Below are 27529 nucleotides of genomic sequence, written 5' to 3'. Positions count from 1 at the left end.
GGAATTCTAAAATTAAATACTCGAAAAATAATTAATTGAGAATTAATTATTATTTAAATAATGTGATTATTTAAATTTGAATTTGAATTGTAAACATAATTTAAATTTATCCATTCAAACTTATTTGATAAGTTGTTCAATTTAGAATTCAAATTAATTTAAGTTTGACTTAAATTCGAATTTGAAACTGAATTAAAATTGGAATACTGGATAAAGGATAAAATCTCTTCCTTCCCTATCTGCTATTGGCGCCATACACAGGGAAAAACCCTAGTGATATGGCCGGTCACCTTGGAGATAAGGGGAAGGGATTTTCTGTTCTAAATTCAAAATTGGAGATAGGGATTTGATTTTGTTTTGAAGTTTGACTTCTACTCTTTAAATATGAGAATGATAGAAAATTGTGAAGACAATTTTTGAAACATTTTTTCTGCCCTAAATTGTTTGGTGGCCGAAATTCATAGAAGAAAAAAAAGAGCAAATATTTTTCTCTAAAAAATTCCACATCGTGCATGCGTTGGTGTTTGTGAAAATTCGAGTGTTTCAGAAACCTGTTTTGTCTCACGTGTGCCCACACACACGTCTACGTAGAATCAAGGAATTGACGTGGAAGACTTTGGTTTTCTAAACACAAAGATTGGAGCAAGGACTGTTCGTGGACAAAGAACTCAAGTTATCATCCGAGTCGGCTTCTAGATATTTTTCCAGATTGAGTTCTTGATATATAAATTAATGCGATTAATTTATTCGTGCATAAATTAATATAATCTATAGAGTATCTCAAAAGTTTTATGAAATTTTTGTTATACACGATCCGCCTCTCCGCCACGCTTCCGCACCCGAATTCGATTCGGGAACCAGCAAGCATTACCAAGAGGTGAAGGAGATGACGTGGAGTTAAAAATACAGCCGGAGCACTGGTAATGAACCAGCCTTAGAAAAGTCAAACTTCTTATCCATTCTTTCTAATATACATATAGATACTCATTTGTACGGGGATATCACGTGTAATGAAAAACATAAGGATTCTTCTGATTTTAGAGAGAGAGAGTACGTGTAACAGAAAGGGGGCCTTAGAGAGAGAAACATGTGATAGAGTGAGAGGGATTTTTCTTACTTAGGGTTTCTCGGGAAAGAGGGCTGGAAATTTTTTGGGAAGGTTTTTCTCTCTGTAATTGCTATTGTAATCAGAATATTTGTTTATTAGTGCAAATCGAATTCCTCTGGGGAGTTCGCGAAGACGTAGGTGGATTTGCCACCGAACTCCGAGATCAATCGCTTGTGTTCTTGAGTTTTCGTTCTGTTTTTTGATTCTGTGATTGAAGTTGGTGTTGGATAATTTTACAACAGTGGTATCAGAGCCGGTTATAGGCGATCAATTTCAATCCAGAGTCAAGTTTGAGACCACTGGAGGGAGAAGAAAGTCTTGGTATAGGGACGATTCATTCAGACTTTGACGAGTTCAAAGACATTCCTCTGAACGAACAACCATCGGAGGAAAATCCAGCCACAAGATCGGTAGATCAGACAAGGCAAATTCAAGATCCTCTTGAATTCAGAATTATGGGAAATCTAAGAGTGGAGATTGAGAAGTTTGATGGCTCTGGAGACTTCCGCATATGGAGGAGAAAGATCAAAGGCCTTCTTGCTCAACAGAAACTGCTTCGTGCCCTTGAGGAATCCCCAAAATGGCCGGATGACTAGAGTGAAGATCAGAAACAAGAACTCTTGGAAACGGCAACAGGTATAATCATTCTACATCTTTCAGATGCTATAATTAGAATGGTTGATAAAGAAGATACACTTGCAAAAATTTGGAATAAACTGGATGAGTTGTTTCAGAAAAAATCCTTAACAAATAAAATCTTCTTGAAAGAGAGACTGTTTGGCTTTAGGATGAACACTGCCAGAACTCTTGATCAGAATCTTGATGATTTCCTAAGAATGAATATAGAACTGGCTAATTCTGGTGAAAACGAGGCATTGAGTGATGAGAACCAAGCTATAATCCTGCTGAATGCACTTCCCGAGTCATTTAAGGAGGTAAAGTCTGCCATTAAATACGGCAAGAAGTCAATTACCTTGGAAGAAGTCATCTCAGCACTGAAGTCCAGAGATCTTGAAATAAAAAATATAAAAAGGAGAGTCTTCATCGGGGGAAAATCATTTTGCAAGGGGCAGAAGTCAGGAACGTGGAAGTAATCGAAGGGGAAGAGGCAACAATAGAGGGAAAAGTAAATCATCCTCAAAAGGCCCTGGACAAGGAAGAAGGTGTTTCTTCTGCAACAAACCAGGCCATCTTAAGAAGGAATGCTATGCCTATCAGAGAAAGCAAAAAGAGAAAGGTCATCCATCAAACGGCTCAGACAACCATGAAGCTGCAAATCTTTTAGATGGATATGAGAGTGGTGAAGTCCTTTTGATGACAACTGAGGCTAAAGATCAGGACTGGGTTCTTGATTCTGGTTGTACCTACCACATGACACGTGATAAATCATGGCTTACAAACTTCAGAGAGGTGAATGGTGGCAAAGTGATGATGGGTGATAGTCATACTTGCCAAGTTGAAGGATTAGGCACAGTTGCCATAAAGATGTTTGATGGCATTGTTAGAATCCTTAAAGATGTAAGATATGTTCCTAGCCTAGCCAGAAACCTAATATCTCTAGGTGTGCTTGATGATTCTGGGTATGTGACAAAGATAGAAAGGAATTTTATGAAAACATGTAAGGGCTCAATGGTGGTTCTGAAAGGAGTCAAAAAGGATGGGCTCTACCACTTGATTGGTGACACACTTACTGGAAAATTATCAGTGGTTGTTGCACCAGAGTACAAGAAAGTTGTTTTATGGCACAATAGGCTTGGACACATCAGTGAACGTGGGCTGCATATCATGAGTGAACAGAGGCTGCTGGGAAAAGACAGAGTCAGCAAAGTGGATTTCTGTGAATCATGCATTCTGGGAAAACAACATAGGCTCAAGTTTAAGGCTGGAACACATGAGTCCAAGGCACCACTGGAATACATACACTCAGACTTGTGGGGTCCAGAAACTACTCCAACACATGGTGGTAACTTTTATTTTCTATCTATTTCTAGGAAGGTTTGGCTCTACTTATTAAAGAACAAAAATGATGCTTTAAATAAGTTCAAACAGTGGAAAACCTTACAAGAAAATCTGATAGATAGAAAGGTCAAAACTCTTAGGACTGATAATGGACTTGAGTTTTGCAACAAACTATTTAATGATTATTGTGCTGAGACAGGTATCTAGAGACATAAAATAATTAGAAAAACGCCATAGCAAAATGGGGTTGCTGAAAGAATGAATAGAACCATACTAGATAAGTCTAGGTGTATGTTATTTCAGACTGGTTTGCCTAAGAGTTTCTGGGGTGAAGCTGTAATGACAGTAGCGTACCTAGTCAATAGATGTCCCTCTAGTGCCATAGAGTTTAAAACTCCTGAGGAGTTATGGAAAAATAAACCACCTGAATTGTCACATTTAAGAACCTTTGGGTGTGCTGCCTATGCTTACCAAAAGGAGGGAAAGCTAGACCCTATATCTGTTAAATGTGTTTTCTTAGGATATCCTGAAGGGACTAAAGGTTATCGGTTGTGGGTTAGAGATGGAAAAGGTTTTAAAACAATAAACAGCAGAGATGTCATATTTAATGAATTTGATTTTCCATGTTTATCTCACACTAATATGCCTGCGGGAAAGGGTACTTCCTTAACTAACAATGTAGGTGCTACAGAGAGTCAAATTCAGGTGGAGCCTCCAAAAGGAAACACGGACATTGATCAGGTGGAGCATGGGCAATCTCAGATGCAACATATTGACTCTGGAAATACCTCTGATGAACCAGAATTTCAGCCATCAGAAGAAATGCAACCCACTCCAGAACTTGATCATAATAGATCACAGCCAGATGACTATGAGCTAGTCAGGGACAGATCTAAGAGAGTTTCCAAGCCAACTCAAAGATATGGGTTTTCAGCCTACTCAGACCTCTTAGCCTATGCTTTCACAACAGCTATGAACATAGATAAACATGAACCAGAAAGCTACAGGGGAAGCTGTCAGTTGTAAAGAAGCAAGCATGTGGATTAAAGCCATGAAAGAGGAAATGTCCTCTTTATACAAGAATAGAACATGGGAGATGGTGAAGAGACCAAAAACTCAGTCTGTGGTAGCCTACAAATGGATTTACAAACTCAAAGAGGGATCATCCGACTCAGAACCTGTGAAGTATAAGGCAAGATTGGTTGCCAAGGGATTTACACAAAAGGAAGGTGTGGACTTCACGGAAGTATTCTCACCGGTGGTCATGTACAAGACAATTAGGATCATGTTATCTCTTGTGACACAATTTGATCTAGAACTAGATCAAATGGATGTCAAGACTGCATTTCTCCATGGAGAATTAGAAGAAAGGATATACATGGAGCAGCGAGAAGGTTTTAAAGTGCAAAAAGAAAATGACATGGTGTGTTTCCTCAAGAGGTCTTTATATGACCTCAAGCAATCTCCCAAACAATGGTATAAAAGGTTTGATACTTTTATTACCAAGCAGGGATTTGCAAGGAGTTGGTTAGACACTTGCCTATACTACAGAGGATGCAACATCTGGAGTGCAGAGTACCTATTACTGTACGTTGATGACATGTTGTTAATAAGTAAGGAGAAAACAAAGATAGTCAAGATGAAAGAGATGCTAAAATCAGAGTTTGAAATGAAGGACTTAGGTCCAGCAGGGAGAATTCTTGGCTTGAAAATCAATAGAAACAGGAGTACAGGAATCCTATTTCTAAATCAGAGAAAGTACTTAGAGAATGTGACTGAAAAATTCTCTATAAGAGGAGCCAAAGCACCAAGACAGCCCATAACCTCTCAATTTCAATTATCATCTCAACAGTGTCCTAAAAGTGAAGAAGAAAGAAAGTTTATGGAAAGAGTTCCGTATGCTAATGCTGTGGGATCGGTGATGTATGCGATGGTCTGCACCAGACCGGATTTAGCTCATGCCATAAGCACCTTGAGCAGATTTATGTCAAATCCTAGAAAGTATCATTGGGAAGCAATGAAATGGTTATTAAAATACATTAGTGGTACCATCAGGTATGGTTTAAAATATGAGAAGCATAGACCAGAAGTTACAGTTGAAGGTTTCATAGATTCTGACTATGCTGGAGACAAAGATAGCTGGGAATCAACCACTGCCTACTTCTTTATGATGAGTGGTAATTGCATTAGTTGGAAGTCACAACTCCAACCTGTTGTTGCATTATCCACCACCGAAGCAGAATATATGGCAGCCACTGAAGCTATCAAAGAAGGCATTTGGATACAAGGTTTGCTCAAGGAATTGAAGCTACTCGAAGGAACAGGAACTGTATACTCTGATAGTCAAAGTGCAATACATTTGTGTAAAAATCTTGTGTATCATGACATGACAAAACACATAGAAGTCAAATATCACTTCATCAGGGAAAAGATAGCTGAAGGAGAGATCAACATTGAAAAGGTTCTAACTAAAGAGAATCCAGCAGATGTTGGGACGAAGGTTGTAACTCTTAGCAAGTTTAAGCATTGTCTTAAACTGCTAAGAATTGACAATGGCTAATGACAGATGAGGACGAGCAAGGATCCAGAGGAAGGGAAGATTTGCACTAAGGGATTATATGTAATTGAGGTGGAGATTGTTGATTCAATTACATATAATTAAAAGGAAGATTACTTCTGCAACAAATGAAGATAGAAGAAGAAAGAAAACGACAACTCTTTCTCACTTAACTTCAACAATACGACAGCATTACCAAGAGGTGAAGGAGATGACGTGGAGTTAAAAATATAGCTGGGGCACTGGTAATGAACCAGCCTTAGAAAAGTCAAACTTCTTCTCCATTCTTTCTAATATACATATAGATACTCATTTGTACGGGGATATCACGTGTAATGAAAAACAGAGGGATTCTTCTGATTTTAGAGAGAGAGAGTGCGGGTAACAGAAAGGGGGCCTTAGAGAGAGAAACATGTGATAGAGTGAGAGGGATTTTTTCTTGCTTAGGGTTTCTCGGGAAAGAGGGCTGCAAATTTTCTGGAAAGGTTTTTCTCTCTGTAATTGCTATTGTAATCAGAATATTTGTTGATTAGTGCAAATCGAACTCCTCTGGGGAGTTCGCGGAGACGTAGGTGGATTTGCCACCGAACTCCGAGATCAATCGCTTGTGTTCTTGAGTTTTCGTTTCTGTATTTTGATTCTGTGATTGAAGTTGGTGTTGTATAATTTACAACACTTATCTATATCTACATAATAAGTCGTCAAAAGTTTTTCTAACATTTTCTTCGGTGGTCAAGTCTTGAACGTGGCTCTTATCATTGTGTTCAGGCCCTTGAAAAGTCATTAGACTTCATAGTTGATGCAGCTTCTGGTGATCATTCATTTGATCTCTACATGTCGCTGTTGAAGAGTACTGGAGTTCTTCTAGCCTTAGTGGGATTGCCAAGTGAAATCAAATTGAGTCCCTTGAACCTTCTTCTGGGTACTTAGGAAATTTCAAATGCTCAAACTTGTATAAAATTTGTACTTTCTGATAGTAAAAAGTTTCTTTGGTGAGTTAAAAGCTTATGAGCCTTGTGTTTGTTGACAATCTGACAGGAATGAAAACCATTTCCGGCAGTGCAGTTGGTGGTCCAAAAGAGACGCAAGAAATGATAGACTTTTGTGCTGCAAAGGGAATATACCCGAACATAGAAAATCGTTCCAATTCAGTATGCAAACGAAGCTCTAGAGAGACTGATAAAAAGGAATGTCAAGTACCGATTTGTGATTGATATCGAGAACTCATTGAAATGAGGTGGCCAATGAAAAGGGAATCTGTCTTTTCCTGCATATGCATGTCGGACTTAGTTTTCATTTTTGTCTTCCCATGAACAAGTATCTAGCCAAATGGCATTTGCATTCGACAAGTTTGGTTAGAAGGATTGAATAGAAGTGCATGAATAAATTAGAAAATAAACTGTAACCATACACTCTATGTTAGTGAAGAATGAAGAACTCTATTTTTGTTTTCGGTATAGTTTTGGATCTCCACATCACCGAATACTACTAGACTCTCTTCGCAAACAGATTGAACGGAGAACTCCAGACAATTAAAGAGCTTTTTTGCCTTGGCTTGTTGAGCTAGGTAGTCAGACGAAGCCATGGTCAAAACCTATGACTTTAGCCATAGATTGATCCAGCATTCAAAATTTTACAAGGTGCACATAACATAAACTTGCAATAGAAAATCTAAAAAATAAAAATAAAAATTACTTGTCTTATCAAAACATGCATGCAGCAGCAAAGAGTACAAAACCCCCCTTAAAAAAATAAATAAATAAATAACCCTGAGATGCTAGGCAGAAACCGTCCAAGAGAAACGGCCCTTATTTCAAAATATTGAATTTGCTATGAGAAAACATGTCTGACGAAAAGTTCTCCATTTGATGGCTCGAACGATGCCTCAACTACTGCATGACAACATTTACTAAGACATGTTGATCCGGGAATTCCAACAGCCACAGGCTTTGCCAGAAGCTTTACTCCTTGCTTCCAATATCTCTTATCTAAAAAATTTTCATAGCAAATGGAATCGAGGGAGGTAAATGAAACAGGTTGGGTAGAAGGTTAACAAGCAGCAATTTTTAAGTACCAGTATACCAATGGAACCAAACTATACCTGGACCTGTAGATAATAACATAGAATTATCTGAATCCATCACCCAGTCAATCCACAGTGCGAATCCATGACACATCCCGGACTCCACAAATTCAACCTGTCCAAAACATTTGCCCAACAATAATTAATCCGTCCAACATTTGTCAAGACTCCACATTTTAGAGTTGATGTTGGACTACTGATACTCATTTACCAGCATCAGAAGCTATCACTTTCCACACAGTTTATCTCAACACAACTGAATGCCACTTCACTAGCCAAAGAGTAATACTATTTACAATCTTGGATAGCTTTTGGGCGAAGTTATCGATACCTGGTTCTTTCCGGTTGATGGGCTTATTGGCTTTGAGAAATCAAACTCCATAATTGTGAATACATTGCTGAGTTTCTGAAATGGTTTCAAAACCGTGCATCAAATTCATCAATCTATCCTCCTCAAAATAGACTTTTTTTTTCTGAAAAATAAAAAACACTACATTTGTACAGGAACCTTATATTTTCCAGACTGCCAGATAGAACAAGGTAGATAAGGACCAACTTGTTCTGCGGGTAATTCACCACACGCCCCTAAGGTAGTGTTTACAACCGAGTGATCAAAACCTTCGATCTTGTCCAAGCATCGCCGACTATTCCACAGATCCTGCATGCAAAGTTACAGCTCCAAATGACTTAGTTCTATAGACCATCCTACTCAATTAGTGTCTTTCTAAAACTTTCTTCTTTGGAGTGATTAGGCAAGCATAAAGGAAAGGTGACGGAAACTCACAGGGAGAGACATGGCACAAGCCTTCAATAGCCCTTTACAGGGCACTATTAGTGCATCTTCCGATAGTAGAGAGCCGAGCATTGTCCGCTCCTTCCTTTACCCCAGTCCAAAACAAAACAAAAAAAAAAAAAAAAAAAAAAAAAAAAAAAAAAAGCAACCAAGTCCAATGAGATTTAGAAAAGGCAAAGAAAGTCAAAACAGAAATTAAGGGAAGAAATGCAATCATTATTTCGTGATTTACCAAAATCGCAATTTCTGCCACGGAAGCATCCCCTCAGTTCCACTATAGAAAGGTTCTCCGATCAACAAGTCAACCTACAAACACAACATTTCATATTCGGTTCATAATTTGTTAGTGGCAACCTGAATAATATATTTAAAGAAAAATATTAATTAGAAGAGGGTACAAATTCAGTCATCTGATAACTTTCCAAGAAATAGTGGTAAAAAACAAAAAAAAAAAACAAAAATTCAGCTCCTGAATTAGGTGAAAGTTACCTTTTTCTGATGTGTATCAATCATACTCGAAAGTGTTTTCTTCTTCTCCAGAACTTGTACGCGATCCATAGAGAAACCATTTGCATCAGCAACAGCTTCCAAGTATCGGGCACCCTTGCTCCGCAGCCCCGGAAACAATGATATTACACTTGATGTCTTTGAAAGATGCGCAACAAGAAGTGTCAAGAAAACACTATCATCTGCAACAACGCATAACGGATCAACTCTTCCCTTTAACTGCAAAGTATACCACGTAAGCCGTAAGCAGTCAGAATATAATAAATGATCAAGTTTGTCCGTTAGTTAATACGTACTCGAGTATTTGTGCGATGGTGATAGTGATAGTGATAGGCGAAGAAACGGATCGAACTTACTGCATTTCCTATAACTGTTGATATGAAAGTCCTCCATTCGCCGTCTCCATAGATTGCGACTCTTTCCGGTGATAATTCCAGCTGGAAATCCCCACCCTTGAAGCCATGCATCATAGGATGATCTACTTGTGACTGTGTCTTAAGATTATAAGAGATTCTGGTTTCATCATGAAAAGCTGACAAATGAACCTTTTGATCCTTGGCTAGGGGAATCCCTTGGCCTGGAACAAACCAGACACACTGTTTCCAGTGGTCGCACCAATCGTCATCACCTGATGAACCACCAAATTGCTTTGTCACCAACATCAACCGTTTAAATACAAACAAGACACGAAAATTCATACCCAAAAAAAAGAAAAAACAAACAAACAAACAAATAAACAAACAAAACAAAAAACAAAACATTACTCTGGTCATTTTGCACAATTTTGCATTAAGTTGCACAACTTTCTTTCCAGAATGCCTAAAAGCAAAACTAAAAACAAAATATGCCTTCATTCACTAGAAATATCTGACTCACTTTTATTTGTTGGCATACTAATCCATCTTGGGGCAGTGGAATAAAAAAGAGTTCCTTCACGATCCATCTGAAGTACCCACCTGGGCACAAACAAGTTTTCAGCACCAAAGTTATAAAAATTTATATCAATAAATATACGACAGTATCAGAAAGAGAAAGAATGAATAGCAAATACGATATCTACCATGAAATTACAGCATGAACTTGACCATTATTAGTTGCTCTAATGGAAAGCTGATTTTCTCCGTAACTGTCTGGCCGTTTCCAAAAATCAAATTCAAAAATTTTGAAGGGTTCTGAAAGCTGGATGAATTTTAAGTTGAGTAGGAAATAAACCTTAGAAATTGCAAGAAATATTGTTAATGATCCAATCATATACTTACGAGATTTATTTCGTTTTCTATCGCATTGCAATGCAAGGCATATTGTTGTGACTTGACACCTAAAATATTATTAAATCCGGCTGGAACAAGACGAAGGCCATCAGATGCCTGTGCTTCGTTATTATGTAAATCATGAAACCTCCACAAGAATGTACTTTCTACCAACTGTGAGATGGAGAAAGGGAGAGTGACAAGATAAACGGGCAACAAAATCAGAGAGAAAAATAAATATCTGTAGCTAAAAGAATTCCGTAAGAAATAAACAACTATAATAAAGGATACAATAAAACGAAAAGCAAAAAGTAGAAGATCTCTTCAGTCACCTGACCATATGCAGTTGCTTTGTATGGAATTGTTACTGGATTTTCTACTAACAGCATGTCATGTGCATGCTGTAGAGTAGGGATAAGCCCTTCACCCAATAGTTCCGAGTCCAGTATCTCACTAACCTGCAAAGAGAAATTCAAACGAGCCATAGATATGACAATAAGTGAATCGAAGCAACTTTATGAAAAGGGAGCACATTTGGTAACATAATGAAACCCGATATTTCATTCCACACTATCAATTACTGAATAAAGGCGATAACTTGTTTCTCCATCAATTACTGAATATTCAGTTAAGGCTAAAAAAACCACCATAAGTTTTAAAATCCATCCATTTTTCCCTCCTAACCAAACAAGGCCTCAATGTTTCTAAGAGTGTCATTAGTAATAGTAGGCAATATGCGACGCAAAAGACGGGCCACTCACAAGAACATCTGCTCGCGAAGGTATATCAACACCAACTCGAAGTTCATCAGAGCGCTTGTTGATGACATGAACAGCCTTTTCCATGGCATTGTGGCGCAGAACTTTCTTCATCAACTTCAGCATTGGAAGATAAGACTCACATGCTGTCACCATCGCGTTCCACTGCCTATTACTATTAGTATTACTATGATCACGTGTTGAAGCTGCTGCAGATCCCATTGCCCGAGCAGCCATCATTGACAACAAACCAGTTCCAGCACTGCGCGCGCACACACACACACACAATAGAATATTCTTGTACCGTTATCACATTAACTCTTAAGGCAGGCCCTTCAATTCTCACAAAGTTCAAAAAGTTATATGAACAGAATTTCTGTGTTAATATAAATTCTGCTGTTAAATTACATAAAAATCATATCAAAAGTAAGTAAATCGTATGTTTATATATAATTATCTAAGTATATATGACAATACATATGTGTGTGTGAGGGAGAATTTTGTGTAAGACAATGTATAAGTAGCAGTTTATTTACCCAATATCAAGAACGTGGGAAGGAGAGGTAATAGCCTTGTCAATGGCTTGACGAAAAGCTCGGTTCCTGGGAGAGTCATTGAGCATGTCCAAGTACGAGGTTGTAGCCAAAAGGGGTGAATTAGGCTGAGCATGTTCATCTTCATCTTCATCTTCTTCGATGACGACCCACTCCGAGTTGCCAGTAAGCGGGTCATGTCGGAGCTGGAACACGCGCTGGGTCGACCCGGAACTCATGGTTCGGATTGCGGCGGCGAAGCGAGGAAGAGAGGAGAAAAGGGTCTGAGAAGGAGGAGGAATCCAAGAGGGCATTGGACAGACTTCACTCTTCTAAAGTTATCCTTTTTTTTTTCCTCTAAAAAACACTCTTCTAAAGTTATTTCATATTTTTGAGTGTTTTATTAGACTTTTAAGCGTCGGGTTTGTTCGTTAATTTAAATTTTTATTTTAAATTAAGATGTGATTTTATATAAAATTTTTTTATTATAATAAAAAATTTAAATATAATTATTTATAAAAAAAATTTATTATAATAAAATTTAAATTGATAAAATGAACGAAAATTAATAAAATCTATATATAATACGACACAGTTGCATTTAGTAAATATGATAATAATAATTAAAAAAAACCAAATAGTTCCCTAGTGACCAGTGATGAAAATTGCAAAGCCAAAATGTGTTTCTTTTTGTTGCTTGCTCCCCTCTCTCTCTTCTCTACAATTTGGCATCAAAGGGAAGCGACGAATGTACGATGCATCAACGTGAGAATAGTTTGCTCTCAATTGAAACTGAAGCAAAGCAAACAACTTTATTATTGAAAAAAAAAAAGTTTGTTTAATGGGTTCCCACCAAAATGGAGCCTGATGTCTGATGCTCTTTACGTACATAAAAACAAAGCGACCTCTGAAGCTTCCTTCTTAACGAACTCCAAAAGAAAACCTTTTTTCTTTTTAATTCATATATAAAAAAGACTCGAGCTTTGGAGCTTTCTTTAATGGCGGTAGCCGCAGCAGCAGCAGCCTTTCAGGCAGACTGTATATTTTGCCAGATCGCCTCCAAATCCACATCCACCACTATTCTCCATTCTGTATCTTCTCTCTCTCTCTCTCTCTCTCTCAAGTGTTTTTGGGATTAAATTGATGGATTGATAAATATGTAAATGGGTGTGCGCAGGATGACAAAGTTGTTGCCTTTCCGGACATTAACCCTTCTGCTTTCAGGTTCCCACTTCAATTTCATTTCATTTCCACACCCACTTGCTTTTTACATTTTCAACTCTTAATCAAATTTTGTACCTTTTACTTTCGTCATGTTCCGCTTACAGCATAGATGTAGAACATAACGCACATTTACATTATTCTATTTGCTTAGGGTTTTTCATTTGCTCTGAAATTTTAGATTTTGTGAGTATTTTAGCCAACAATGAGGTGAAGAAGAAATTATTAGGAATTACTCTTTGTGCTTATTGGAGTATTTACACCGAGGAATTTTAGATTTTGGTATAATTGGTTTCATCAATTTTAACCAGTTCAGATGTTCTGAGAGGCTGAATGCGAGGCTAACTTATTGCTCCCGAAACTTAAGCGATTAAAGATTGGAGCTTTATGGATGTCATCAACCTTATAAAGAGATTAAAGATTAGAGCTTTATTCAATAGAGGATGGCATTAACCTAATTGTAACCTCAGTGAATGGATACTTGTGTTAGGTCCAAAACAAGTACAAATTGAAGACTATTCTTTGTCATCAACCTTATATATGGTTGTCGTCAACCTTAGATGTTTGTCTTATGTCCAAATTGAATGATTATTCTTTGTAGGCATTACTTGATTATTTCTGTGGCACATATTCCTACTGTTAGAGATCTTCAGAGGAAAGCTGAAGACTATTTTTTGGGTAAAGTTACTGTGTTTAAACGAATATTCTATGGTCTAATCAATATTCTTACTTTCTTCTTGAATCTTGAGAGTAATTGATGGTCTGATATTCTATTTCGTTTCATTCAGTGAGTCACATGTTAGAAGTGGGGCAAACGCTATTGGCGCGAGATGCACCTCAATGCAAGTACAGGTATCATTGCCTTGTTCTTGAAATTTCTCTTTTCAAGTTATATCCTTGAGTAATGAGTACTAGCATTCAGTGATGTGATGTGTTTTATTTTTCTTAAGAAGCCGTTTGCTTATGTTTCTTCTACTAAAATATGCAAGCATGCTGTAGCATTTCTTCTCTGGAAACTATGTAAATCTATGTGTATGTGTATGTGTATTACTTTGTCATGACTCCTAAGTTTCATGTCTTTGACTTTACTGTGTTTTGCGCATGTTGGTGTTTATGTGTTTGAGCTGTATATGTAATATGTGGATCCGGAGTGTCTTGTCTTGTATAGAAAATTTAGAGCGTATAAAAATTCGATGATTAGTTCTACTAGCATATGGTTTGGGTATTATAGTGCAAAACCGAATTAGTGCCTAATTCCTGGTGTCATCTTTTTACGCTTGGCCCCATAGTGGTTGTGTACTTGTTATGATAACACATAAAGAATGAAGTGAAAAACCTTCAATTAGAGTAGGGACTCTTACATATTCCAGAAAACAATTGGATAATAAAGTAATTGTTAATTGATTTTATTTTACTTTTTCTGAATAATTTTCTGCATATCAGTTTAATTGCGTAAATGAATTCAAATTTAAGTGCGATCTTCTTCTTTCATGACAGGTTTGGGTTTCACCAGCCTCCAATGAACAGTGTCAACCATTTACACCTTCATTGTCAGGCACTGCCCTACACACCCAGGTGAGCGATTTAGGGTTTCACTGGGGTCATATGCTTTAGCCTTATTTTAAATCACCTTAAAACTTTTTTCTTTGGGATGCTGAAGTTCAATGTGTAACTGAACAGATGGAAATGTATGAAATACTTGTCCTTTGGATCACTTGGATTTATTGAAGCTGACAAGTTATTGGAGAAGCTCAAGCCTTGATTCGCCTTTACTTTACAAAGCAAATTTGTTGTAATTGATATCTAAACACGGAAATATCGAGCATTCAAGTCAATATCACCTATTACTTTGCAGCTCCACAAAATAAGTATGTGTTACGTTGGAAGTGTTTGTAAATCTTACCCGCAGGGTTCTTTCTCCTATACCTAGTATGATCCATATTCACGATGCTTGAGATCTAATAACATTGTCAACACATCTCGGCTACTTCTATACCAGTTAATGATACTTGATGCTCATTGAAATGTTACAACAGTGCTTATGAAAAATGTTAATTCCATTGTTTAGAAAGGCTCCATTTCTTAGTCTCCTTGAAGGCTAATAATCATATATAGTGGAGCTGTTTTGCAGGTCTTCTTGGCTGGTCTCAGGATTTTGTTTAGCTAATTGGCTTGTAGACTACAATTGTCAACCTCACTCTAATTTAAAATCTGTTAGAACTCCCGATCTCGTCTGAAAATAAATAAATTTTCTATTCGACCTTTTAATGAGAAATAAGGCCCCTTTCGCAGGCATCTCACCCCTAAGACTCGCTTGCTTTATATAGAGAGTGGCTCGTGGTTCCTCAAGTACCAACCGCAAAAAGGAATGGCTTCAACTAGGCTGCCATCGGCCACTACTTGCTCGCTCGCTTGCTCGCTGGCCACCCCAATTGTCAACCTCACTCTAATTTAAAATCTGTTAGAACTCCCGATCTCGTCTGAAAATAAATAAATTTTCTATTCGACCTTTTAATGAGAAATAAGGCCCCTTTCGCAGGCATCTCACCCCTAAGACTCGCTTGCTTTATATAGAGAGTGGCTCGTGGTTCCTCAAGTCCCAACCGCAAAAAGGAATGGCTTCAACTAGGCTGCCATCGGCCACTACTTGCTCGCTCGCTTGCTCGCTGGCCACCTGGGCCTGCATTTCAAGTTTGTTATCCTAGTGACTCCTTCCCTCTGCTCCACTGCAAGCCTGGACCCTTTCAAAGCAAGGGTTTTTTCTAGTATCCAATTCGTAAACCCGGTTATTGAGTGGTGAAAACCTTCTGATTTTAACAATTTTGGGACAAGAAAACTTTAAAAGTAAAGGGGATATTTCTATTTACAATCTGTTAAATTTGGATTTATCAGATATGCTTATGGCAACTAGCACATCGAACTGACACAAGTGAAGGGGAATCTCGCATACAAAGATGGGTTGAGGTCTGACACGTCCTAGGTAATATGTATCATCAAGATTCAAGATCGATACGAATGTAGGACATTAGATATTGATGTCTCATATGAAGGATACAATGCGACACATTTGGGCCCTAATACTTTCGCAGGTTAAGGTGCGTTAGTGTGGCCTTGTCAATCACTAACCATACGTTGAACAATATCCAGCCTTTTTACCTCGAGCTTTGGAAAACGACATTCATCTGAAGACCTCTTCATTTGTGTCTACATTCGCAGTTCCACGATATGTGTTTGCCTGATTGATATTTGTTCACGTAATAATCTCATTAGGAAAATGACTGCAAATACAACGCCTTCCTCCTAATTCTTAGTAAATGCTTCTGATTTTACTCATTTTGTTCCCCCCTTGTTGAATCTAATAATTAATCTTGGGAAATTGACTCTAAACTTGTTGGAGCAAAGGAATGTGAAATGTACAGCCTTCTTTCTAGTTTTGTCAAATTCCAGATTTTTGTATTTAAAAAAAAAAAAAAAATGGAAGATGATGGCCCTCAGAATTAATGTAATGATGACTTGTATACATATAGGTCATGTTTGTTTGACCATATTAGAATACCGTATTATATAATAATACAATAATGTTATGTTTGGTGTGACCATTGTATTGTATAAATTAATACAGATGATCAATTAATACCAAAATTATTAAAATTTTACATTTTGACACCTTATACAGTATATCATGACACCAAACACCGTATTATTTATCATAATACAACACAATATAATATAATATACCTTATACAATACGATACGATACAAACTATCAATCATATCCATATGGATTTCATATAAAACAATACTTTTTTGGCATGTCTGGTCCACTTGGGGACCCATCTTCATCCTTAGACTGACCAATCTTATTCTTAATCATTGAGTGATGGTCGCCAAATTTAATGCCGAACAGAATGAGAGGCTACCAATAATCATCATCATATTAATAATAAGCTAATCCCATCCGTTAGGTAAAACACCCCATTATGCATATTATAAAATACGTATTGGTATTCTTCTGTTAAGGGATTGCTTTTTTAATCTTTGTGGTTTGGTTGGTGGCTAAAAAATAAGGCCCTTTCACAATTATTTATACGCGGGAAATTTAATAAGAAAAAGGCAAAAGAGCTCTATTGGCATATATATATATATATATATATATATATTAATAAAGGAATATTAGGATGGTTTGGCGTTTGGTGAGCGTTAGGCATGGGTAGCTGGCGCTTAGAATACAAAAGGAAAATGAGTTTTGAGGAGGCCATGAATATCTTCATCTTTAGGTATAGGTATGGCACAGCATTATTGTAGGACATATGGTTGAGTTGAGACAATATCCCTGCTTTTCATCTTTTGCGAGGATTTTTCACTCATTTAACTTTTTTTTTATAGAAATTGATGAAAATCTCAAAGAGCTTAACGATACTATTAAAGATGTTTCTTTGTAGCTAGGGGAGATTTCTCCATTGAGTACATATATATATGGGTAAATTTCAATAATAGCCTATGTATATGGCTATGATTGATGAATGCATTTGCATTTGCATTTGCATTTTTGAGGGAAAGTGTTAGTTGCAAACTTGCAACCAAAGCTAGAGGGGCAGTGGGCTGTTTGTGTGTCGTATGAAATTGGGCTGTGGGCTCCCAAGAATCTAACTGGAAGCGCTGAGACACCTAACCTTGGGGCCCGCCTTTGATAGGGCCCACAAATAGCGGCCAATTTGGCATTTGGCACAGACCACAAAGCACAAGGAAGCTTTAAAAGCAGCCAGCTAATGATGCCACGCGTCGTCTTCTCGCTGTGAGTGGCAGTGGCACTGCTTCTCTGGGGCCTTTTCCACGAAATCATTTTTATTCAGAACAAAATAATAATAATTAACAATAAACTTCATATAAATCCGCTGTCACTGTCACTCATTTTTCGTTTTCTCCTCTGTTTTCTTCGGTTGCCTTTTTTTTTTTTTTTTTTTTCAAAGTTTTGTGTAGGATACGTGGCGCGTATTATAAACGTTCAGAGTATTATCAATATCATGTAAAACATTGGAGATAACATGCTTTTTTTTTTCTCTGTGAACAAAATAATATGCAAATTTAATATCATAAGTTTCGATAAGGAACTATTTGTCCAATGAAGGATTGTTTTGGTGCTATGCTAAAGAATTTTGATTTTTTTATATTAAACCATACTAAACAAAATTTTCTATATATATTTTTGACCATCCACGAGTTCATGGCTTTGTGCTTTTTGCTTTGATAACTGCGTATACTTAAATGAAAGTTGTATTAAATTATATGAAATAGACAATCAACAAGCATCTTGACAATTATTTTTATCGACATATTAGGAATGTTTAAATATTTCTTCTTTTGTTGTGACAAGTGACAATACAATATCATCGCCTTTCACCATTAATATCCGAGCATTCATTTGATGTTGTGTCTTATTACTGTGTTATTGTATTATTACTCGACAAAGGAAAAAGGTCAAAATGAATGCATTCATTCTTTCATTTTTATTTTCTTTTATTATCACATTGCCCTTTTTTATTTTTTTATGTTTTTGAGAAATATATTATAGTCACATCATCTTTTATTATAATTGATTGTTCTTTTACAATTAACACATGCATTTTTTGTATTTCCTAATATATGAATCTCATGCCCTTCGTTGTTATGTTTAGTAGAGGAATTTATTTTCTGATTCGAATCATGATTCGTGATTTGTTATAAAATTTTTTTTCATAAAAAATACACGTAAATCAAAAATAATTCGAATCACATAGTTTGAATCTTCCAACCAAACGAACTGTAACTTTTATTCTAGCGTTTCCACTAATTGAGTTGTTTTCTCTCGTTGTTTAGATAGCCATAGTCCATGGAGAAGGAAAAAAAAATCTCATATATGATTTTGCAATGGCTTTGTTGAACATGAACAGGAACTTGTATGTGGGACTCGTACCAAGGACAAATGTTAGGTAGATGGAGTGAAATAAAAAATATAATAGACATGCAATTTGGCATACTGCCCGATATTTTGATATTTATTTTTCGATGGACCCAATCTAGTTTTCAATATTTTTGCTCTCTCAAATATAAATTAAAAATAATGGGAAAAGAAACACTTATCCTAATCCAGCTTCTTGAAAAAAATGGATGACTTGGTTTGACCGAAATGTAATGATGTAAAAGATTTTGGCTTACGTTTGAGCTGTAACAGCCAGCAAGAAAAAGAAGAAAGTAAATATAATGATATAAATTATAAGGGAGATTTATTTAGTACGTTGATATATCAATACGTTAAATTTTTTAAATTATTATTATTATATATGTATTTTATATAAATTTAACAAATAAAAAATTAAATTTATTATTATATTAGCGCACAAAAGAATATTCTAAATTATAACAAAAGTTGTTATACTTACTGCTTTTGTTTTAATGATTATACATAAATGATAAAAAATAATTTTATTCACATACTTTTTTTTACTCTCTACACTTCATTTTAATTATAATTTCTTATTAAAATAATAAAAATGAACTATTATAATAGATTTAATTATATAATTAATTTTATTATAAAAAATATAATAGACATGCAATTTGGCATACTGCCCGATATTTTGATATTTATTTTTCAATGGACCCAATCTAGTTTTCAATATTTTTGCTGTCTCTCAAATATAAATTAAAAATAATGGGAAAAGAAACACTTCCGAATCGAGCTTCTTGATAAAATGGATGACTTGGTTTGACCGAAATGTAATGATGTATGATCTTGGCTTACTTTTGAGCTGTAACAGCCTGCAAGAAAAAGAAGGAAGTAAATATAATGATATAAATTATAGGGAAAATTTTTTAGTACGTTGATAAGTTAAATTTTTTAAACTGTTATATATGTGTATTTTTTTTTTTTTTTACATGTTTTTATACATATTTGGTAAACAAAAAACATAATTTATCACTATATTAGCGCACAAGGTCCCAAATTATAACTGAGGTTTTTATACTTACTGCTTTTGTTTCAATGACCATACATAAATGATAAAAAAGTAATTCTATTCACACATTTTTTTTTACTCTCTACATCTCATTTTAATTATAATTTCTTATTAAAATGACAAAAAAATGATTATAATAGACTTAATTGTATAATTAATTTTATTATAAAAAATAATAATATTTTACTTTTTTCCCTTCACATACCTCACTTGTTATATTCTTAAATTCAAATAATTACTATTTCAAAATCTATGATAAAGCTTTATTTTTTTATCCATTCAATAAATATTCCAAAAAATTATATAGAAATATTTTAAATTTCTTTTTGCTATTTGTTCAATTATGATTGTTCTTTTACCTTATCTTTCATTTGTTTTGTGTTAATGTTTTTTATTCTTTTAATTATTTTATTTTTAAAACGGTAAATCATTTTGTTTTATTTTCTTTTTTGTTTCTTATAATGTAGAATTAATTTTTTTCCATTTTCTTCTTTTTTATATTTATTATGCTCGTTTATTTGTTTTTCATTCTTTTTTTATTTTATTTTTAATCATACATTAATAATATAATAAATTTTTTACCCTATTTTTTATTTTTTGAATTATATTGCTTTCTATTTTATATTTTTGAGTGTCTTTATATTTTCTAAAAAATATATTTTAATAAATTTTTTTCCTGTAAAAAAACTTCATCCCTAAAGCTTCAACTAAATAAAATAGAGAAATATAGAAATGATAATATTAAAATAAAAAATTAAAATAAAATATTGTGTGTAAAAAGAAAAATGATCAAGAATTAATAATCTTATAAAAATAGTTTAGGATAATTTTAAAATAATAAGAGTGTGTAAAAAGTAAATTCAATAATTTTAAATTATATGAGATGTGTGTTTAGAAAGATGATATAAAGAGTAAAAATGAGTGTATAAATAGAATGACCCAATAATAAATGGGGAAGAGTGGTGTTCTATAATTATTTACAAGAAAAATTTGTAACACCAAACAAAAATTCACGTTTAGTGTGAAAGTTTTCACCTTTTATTCTCAATCTCCTTCCTTCATGTAATAAAAGAAGGGGAAAAAAAAAAACCTTTCCCCCATGGAAAAAAAAAAGGGAAAAAAAAAATCCTTTCCTCCATGTAAAAAAAAAAGGGAAAAAAAAAATCCTTTCCTCCATGTAAAAAAAAAAGGGAAAAAAAAAATCCTTTCCTCCATGTAAAAAAAAAAGGGAAAAAAAAAATCCTTTCCTCCATGTAAAAAAAAAAGGGAAAAAAAAAATCCTTTCCTCCATGTAATAAAAGAAGGGAAAAAAAAAAAAAGGCTATACTATAGTCTATAGAAATCTTATTATCCTTCAACTATTTAACTTAATCAATGGGCACTTAGCCCAAGGATATTAGAACTACCACCAAACTCTTCATCATCATAATCACTAGTTAATGGATACTTAAAATTGAAATTGACAATCACACTGTTTATAAAGATAATAATAATCTCTCCTCACAATTCAAATATCCTCGTTTGCCTACCCAACCAAACACAAAAGAAGAAGCTTCCTCCTTTTCTTCACTTCTACACCATTATAAAGCCCCATTTTTTCTCTCCTCAAACCCCTACTTCCTCCTCCTCCCCCACCAAAATAATATATTTGAAAAGAGGGGAAAAAAAAAAAAAAAAAACTCTAGATCCTCTGTTTCATACCTTGATGGCTTCCTCTCCTCTGTTTTTTCTGTACTACTACAACATACTCTGTTTTCTCCTAACATTATTCTCTGTTTCCCATTCCTCAATTGTTCTCCTCCCTCTAACCCACTCTCTCTCCAAAACTCAACACAACTCCACCACCCACCACCTCCTGAAATCTACCTCCAGCCGCTCCGCCGCCCGCTTCCTCCGCCACCACCACCACCACCGCCAAGTGTCCCTCCCTCTCTCCTCCGGCAGCGACTACACTCTCTCTCTCACTCTCGCCACCACTCCTCCTCAGCCCGTCTCTCTCTACATGGACACCGGCTCCGACCTCGTCTGGTTCCCCTGCTCCCCTTTCGAATGCATTCTCTGCGAAGGCAAATCCAATCCCTCCACCACCCTCCCTCCTCCCAAACTCCCCCAAAACGCCACCGTTTCATGCCACTCCCCCGCCTGCGCCGCCGCCCACTCCTCCCACTCCTCCTCCGACCTCTGCGCCATCGCTCGCTGCCCTCTCGACTCCATCGAAACCTCTGACTGCTCCAACTTCTCCTGCCCCCCTTTCTACTACGCCTACGCCGACGGAAGCCTCGTCGCTCGCCTCCATAAATACTCATTCTCCATTACTCCTTCTTTGCTCCTCAACGACTTCACTTTCGGCTGTGCCCACACCGCTCTCGGCGAGCCCATCGGAGTCGCCGGCTTCGGTCAGGGTCTACTCTCCATGCCTGCTCAGCTCGCGAAACTCTCTCCTCAATTAGGACAACACTTTTCCTACTGTTTGGTGTCTCATTCGTTCGACTCGGAACGAGTGAGGAAACCGAGTCCGCTTATTCTCGGACGGAAGGAGAAGCGAGTTGAGGGGGAGGAAAGAGTTGAGTTTGTGTACACCACCATGATTGATAATCCCAAGCATCCTTACTTCTATTCTGTTGGTTTCCTCGGTATTTCCGTCGGGAAGAGGAACATTCCGGGGCCGGAGTTTCTGCGGAGGGTCGACCGGAGGGGAGGTGGAGGGATGGTGGTGGATTCCGGGACGACGTTCACGATGCTGCCGGCGAGTTTTTATGACTCGGTGGTGGCTGAGTTCGACCGCCGAGTGGGGCGAGCTCACGAGCGGGCGACGGAGATTGAGGACAAGACCGGGTTGACGCCATGTTATTTCTTCGACGACAATAAGGTGATTGTCGTTCCGACAATGACTCTTCACTTTCTTGGTGGGGATGAGAAGAAAAATAAATCATCGGGTGTGGTGTTGCCTAGGAGGAACTATTTCTATGAGTTTTTGGATGGTGATGATGCGAAGAAGAGGAAGGTTGGGTGCTTGATGCTGATGAACGGTGGAGATGAGAAGGAGTTGAGTGGTGGGCCGGGGGCTACGCTAGGGAACTATCAGCAGCAAGGTTTCGAGGTGGCCTATGATTTGGAGAATCGGAGGGTTGGATTTGCAAGGAGGCAGTGCTCATCGCTTTGGGATAGTTTAAACCAATGAAACCAAAGTATTGAAACCTTCTCGGTGTTGACTTTCTCAATCCGGGGAAGGTTTGACTTGGGCTGGGTTTTAAGTTAACGCCCACGTGGGGATTCGATCAGATTTCTCGTCCATGTACATGTTCTTTTCTTTTCTTTTCTTTTTTTTTTTTTTAAAGTAATAAGGTGGGTTTTGAAAATTGGTAAATTAGTATTGCAATTTGCACTCCACTTTTTTGCTTGATGCTCAGTTCCACTGAAAAATGTACATATCTTATATGTATAATGTCCGTGTTAGAAAGAAAGTGGGGCATGAAGCAAAAAATGAAGTGTAAACAAAACCAAAAGGCATGTGTAACATATAACGAATGATCCTATTGAGATTCAGTGTAAACTTTGTAAAGCAATCAATTTGTTCAGTCCATCCCATCCCATGTAAGCTGATTGTTCATGTTATATACACTTACACTTATAAAGCAGTGTACTTGATCATTTGGCTTACTTTGGCTCAGCATATTCAAATGAGATTGAGAGTTAAATGCTAAATGGCCGTAAAGTGGCCAAAGACTGAAAAGCATGGGTTGGAACAGGGTGTGTTTCTTAATGGCTTATGGCTCTATAGGACCCCGCCTAAAATTAAAACAAGTGATGAAACCATGAAATGAATTATACCCAGAACAGAGAAAGATGCTTTCGCATAAATATATATATATATATATATAGTAGTTATATATATATCTGTGTGTGTGTATTCTCGGATCAGATATTTTGGAGCAGCCCCCCATGAATTTAGCATGTGTAAATTTGCTTTCCTTCTGGCTTGTTAGATTTTCCAGAAAGGTGGCTATTACCAATATCTCGTTCTGGACCACCTTGCACTTAATACGCTCGTTTAAAAAGAGGGAGGAAAAATAAAAGCAAGGAAAGGGATAAGGATAAAAGAAAAAAAATCAGATGATGGGCAGAGGAAAATCTGTGAAGAAGAAGAAGAAGGTAAAAGGAGAATCGACCTTAGGTTAAAATAAACCCATATTGTAGTCTTTACTGTAGAGCGGGTTGAGTTGGTCGTTTTCTTCGAGATATGGATAAAAAAAATTGAGAATGACAAATTTTATAAATTTCCATTAAATTTTACCACTCATGTCAATATATCATTTAAATTTTAAAATGTGTATATTATATTTTTAAATTTTATCATTTGTGTTAATATGCCCTTCAAAATTAATTTTGTTAGATTTTTTTTAACGAAAATACTTATAAATATCTCTTTAAACTTTATTACTTGTGTCAATATGTCCCATAAACTTTAAAATGTACTTATTTTATCCATTAAACTATGATGTGTCTCTTAACTTTTATCCCTCTGTCTTGATTATATCAGTTTTTTAAACAAAAATATTGATATGACCATTAAATTATTAATTATTTATGATATTTGACTATTAAAATTTGTTAAGTTAATGAGTTTTTTAGGATTTGTGTTGATTTTTTTTAAAAGTACAATAAAATAAATTACCTGAACGCATTTAGATTTAGATATGCTATATACGTATATAGTATAAATATGCCTTATGTCGAACACTTCTATTTAGGTGAAATATTAAGGAAAAAACTAATAAAATTCATTATATTATACAGATTTGCTCCTCATTTTTTTTCCTATTTATTGCCTCTAATCAACTAATGTTTTGAAAATTAGTGCTTAACAAACATTTTTAGAGGAAAAAGTATTCAATAAACCTCAAATATCATAGATAATTAGTAATTTAATGGTTATATCAATATTTCTGTTAAAAAAAACTAATAGAATCAAGATGGAGAGAACAAAATTGAAGAGATATCATAGTTCGGGAGTAAAACATGTACATTTTAAAGTTCAATGGACATATTAACACAGGTGATAAAGTTCATGAGGCATTTATAAGTATTTTCATTACAAAATTTAAATGGAGTTAATTTCAAGTTGTATGTTAACACAAATGATAAAATTTAAAAGTATAAATAATTACATTTTAAAATTTAGAGAGCATAATGATACAAATGATAAAATTTTAAAAAAATTTATAAAATTTGTTCCCATAAAAAGGAGTTAAAGACACAACTTTTTAATTGCAGGATTCTTTAAAGTGTCATGACGTCTACCCACAGCAAAGTAACGAATAAAGTGTTATGTAGTAAAATAAATCCATCTCAATCTTTTACTTCTCTTTTTTTATCTTGTGTTTATTTGCTTGTCTTTTTTCGACAAAAAGAGACCATACATATTAGGTGGTGATTGGATTGTGATTTACGTCGTCCATGGACTTATATGCATTGAAGATGGTCTAACGTGTCTCAATTCTTTCTTATATTGAGAGTTGAGTATAATATTGCATTTAATTGGAGCAAATTAGGCTCATTTGTTGCCGACCATCATACAGTTCATGGACATGGACATAGGCCGCTCTAATAATTGGTTACACTTCAACTTTCCATTCCGAATACATTGGTCTTAAGACTTCCAAGTCAACTAATTACCCTACCACTCTGATAAGGTCTGAGAACAATACAATGCAATCTACTTTTATTATTGTTTGAAACTTTTTAATTCTCTCTCAGTACATATATAAAATTGCATTAATAGAACCATAATAGAATTTTAAACGATAATAGAACAGAATTTGACAGAAACACGATGAGTCAAAATTACGTAATACGTAGTACTGAGAAAATATCTTTTTAGTTAATCAAAATAACTCTCCTTTGCGCTCTCATTTAAGTTATTAGTTCAAAATAATGCTCCAGTGGGCTATACAAGTTTTGTATAATAGAGGCAAACTCCAAGAGAGTACTTTGAAAATTCTATAATGACACATTTATTAATATGAAATAAAACTCTGCTTTCAAACCCCAGGCGCATATTACTTAGAATTTTCATAATTTTGAATGAATGAATACTCATGAACGGGGAATGGGTAATGAGTACCTCTCCCAAGTCCCAAACAATTGAAACTGGAGTTGTTTAGTTGAGAGATTTGTATCCCGATTCGAATTATAATTCGTGATTCGTTAAAATATTTTTTCTCACAAAAAATACACGTAAATTAAAAATAATTATAATCTCATGATTTTAATTCATGAACCAAATGTAATGTAATTAGGGAGGCACGACAGATATAGTTGTAGAATTTATTTATGCATATGCAAATTTTATCTAGTGTAGCAATAAGCTTTTTCACCGACTTTAATTTGTTTGTCAACTAAGGGTCCGTTTAATTTACTGATTCGAGTTTGTAATTTGAGTTAAGATGTGATTTTATGCGATAATTTTTTACTGTAGTAAAAAAATTAAATATGACTATTTCTAAAAATTTTTTACTGTAATAAAACTCAAATTTTAAATACGAATCGGTGAAATGAACATGGTCTAAATTTTCTAAACTTTACGAAACTAAAGAACAAAAAAAAAACAAAAGAGAGTACGTAAACGCGACTTTATAGTGACAATTCAGGGTCACATGATTGTATTTGTGAGCATTGAAGGATAAAACAGAGTTACGTAATTTGGATTGCTTTTTGTGCGTTCGGTAGAGGCCAAAAAAAGAGGAGAGGAGTGCTTCTCCCGAAGAAGGGTAAACCCAGTTGTCTTTTGCAAGCCAGCTGTACACAGTCAGTACATACACCGACTCCGCTTTACCTCGTTATCACATCATTTCTCTCTGCCCCACTTTATTCGTTTACTGTTTCTCTTTTTTATTTTATCTTTTTGTCCTTATTTCCAAAGAATATTAAATTAAATTATATCACAAAACATCACGGGTATCATACTATAATGTAACTCCTCCTTATTAACAGTGTTTTTTCTTAATTTTTCCACAATTCAAACGTTTTGTATAGTTTTTTCCTGTTAAGTTTCGGTTTAAATTTTCTACAGTACTTTCTTATATGCTTAAACATAAAATTAAATTTTTAAAAAATAGAAATAAAGGATTTGATTTAAACCCGCAAAATTCCAAAAGCTCGTATTTTTAATTTAATTCGTTTAGGAAACGAGCGTTTTTATTATAAATTAAAATCAAACGAAAGTAATATTATATTATAGTTTTATAAGCATGAGAGTGGACACGTGGAGGAAGATGGAGGTGACGCCGCCGACAAATACAAGTGAAGTAGAGTAGAGTAAAATAAAGTAAAGGAAATGAGGATAACGTCAACAAGATTGACAAGTCCGAGAGGAGAGGACTGAGGAGAGTGGGGTCCATTGAAGTTTGAAGTAGAATAAGACGTGCGTGTGTGTCTCAAACTCTGGATACAGCTAAGCTACCTGTCTCACTCTCAATCTCCACTCGTGCACTTCTAGACGCTTCTCCTCGTTTTCTCCCCGGGGCCCCACTCTCACCCGTTTTGCATTTTGACACGCTGTCATTCGTTTGGCCTTTTCTCCCCTGGGCCCCACTCTCACCCGTTTTGCATTTTGACACGCTGTCATTCTTTTTTCTTTTCATTTTTTATTTATATATATGTTATACAAGATCTGACTGCCTCTAATCCGCATCGTACATTCAATTATCATAACAAAAATATTCACATAATATATATATATATATATATATATATATATATATTA

At 35.5% G+C, this 27529-nt stretch overlaps 4 protein-coding genes across 5 annotated transcripts in view; 3 read left to right on the top strand and 1 right to left on the bottom strand.

Moving 5' to 3' along the window:
• Positions 1–6860, top strand: part of LOC112094374 (probable cinnamyl alcohol dehydrogenase 1) — an 11214-nt gene extending 4354 nt beyond the window's left edge. The window contains 3 exon segments of the mRNA XM_024175048.1: positions 6393–6546; positions 6663–6760; positions 6762–6860. Coding sequence (XP_024030816.1) covers positions 6393–6546; positions 6663–6760; positions 6762–6860 — 351 coding nt within the window.
• Positions 6861–7124: 264 nt separating this feature from the next.
• Positions 7125–11880, bottom strand: LOC21395049 (protein arginine N-methyltransferase 7). 2 transcript variants are annotated; one of them, XM_024175051.1, is made up of 14 exons: positions 11552–11880; positions 11019–11277; positions 10590–10715; positions 10267–10431; positions 10068–10186; positions 9884–9963; positions 9304–9635; positions 8990–9226; positions 8733–8806; positions 8492–8585; positions 8216–8365; positions 8039–8113; positions 7726–7822; positions 7125–7612 (listed from the first exon to the last, which is right to left on the bottom strand). In XM_024175051.1, exons 1-14 carry the CDS (start codon positions 11860–11862, stop codon positions 7455–7457), a joined length of 2277 nt encoding a protein of 758 aa, XP_024030819.1. In that variant the 5' UTR covers positions 11863–11880; the 3' UTR covers positions 7125–7454. The 2 variants fall into 2 exon arrangements, with proteins under 2 accessions (XP_024030819.1, XP_010110826.1); XM_010112524.2 differs by having other exon boundaries at positions 9364–9635.
• Positions 11881–12236: 356 nt separating this feature from the next.
• LOC21395048 (bifunctional adenosine 5'-phosphosulfate phosphorylase/adenylylsulfatase HINT4) lies at positions 12237–14838 on the top strand. Its single transcript, XM_010112523.2, has 6 exons — positions 12237–12639; positions 12726–12772; positions 13371–13447; positions 13558–13621; positions 14267–14344; positions 14450–14838. Exons 1-6 carry the CDS (start codon positions 12547–12549, stop codon positions 14529–14531), a joined length of 441 nt encoding a protein of 146 aa, XP_010110825.1. The 5' UTR covers positions 12237–12546; the 3' UTR covers positions 14532–14838.
• Positions 14839–21288: 6450 nt separating this feature from the next.
• On the top strand, positions 21289–23415 carry LOC21395047 (probable aspartyl protease At4g16563). The gene has a single exon (XM_010112522.2). It carries the CDS (start codon positions 21470–21472, stop codon positions 22943–22945), a length of 1476 nt encoding a protein of 491 aa, XP_010110824.1. The 5' UTR covers positions 21289–21469; the 3' UTR covers positions 22946–23415.
• Positions 23416–27529: the final 4114 nt, after the last annotated feature.

This window comes from Morus notabilis, unplaced genomic scaffold (genome assembly GCF_000414095.1).
Source record: "Morus notabilis unplaced genomic scaffold, ASM41409v2 Scaffold448, whole genome shotgun sequence".
Taxonomy (NCBI): Eukaryota; Viridiplantae; Streptophyta; class Magnoliopsida; order Rosales; family Moraceae; genus Morus; species Morus notabilis.
The sequence above is the reverse complement of the archived record's forward strand: the minus strand, read 5'-3'. Positions and strand labels throughout refer to the sequence as shown.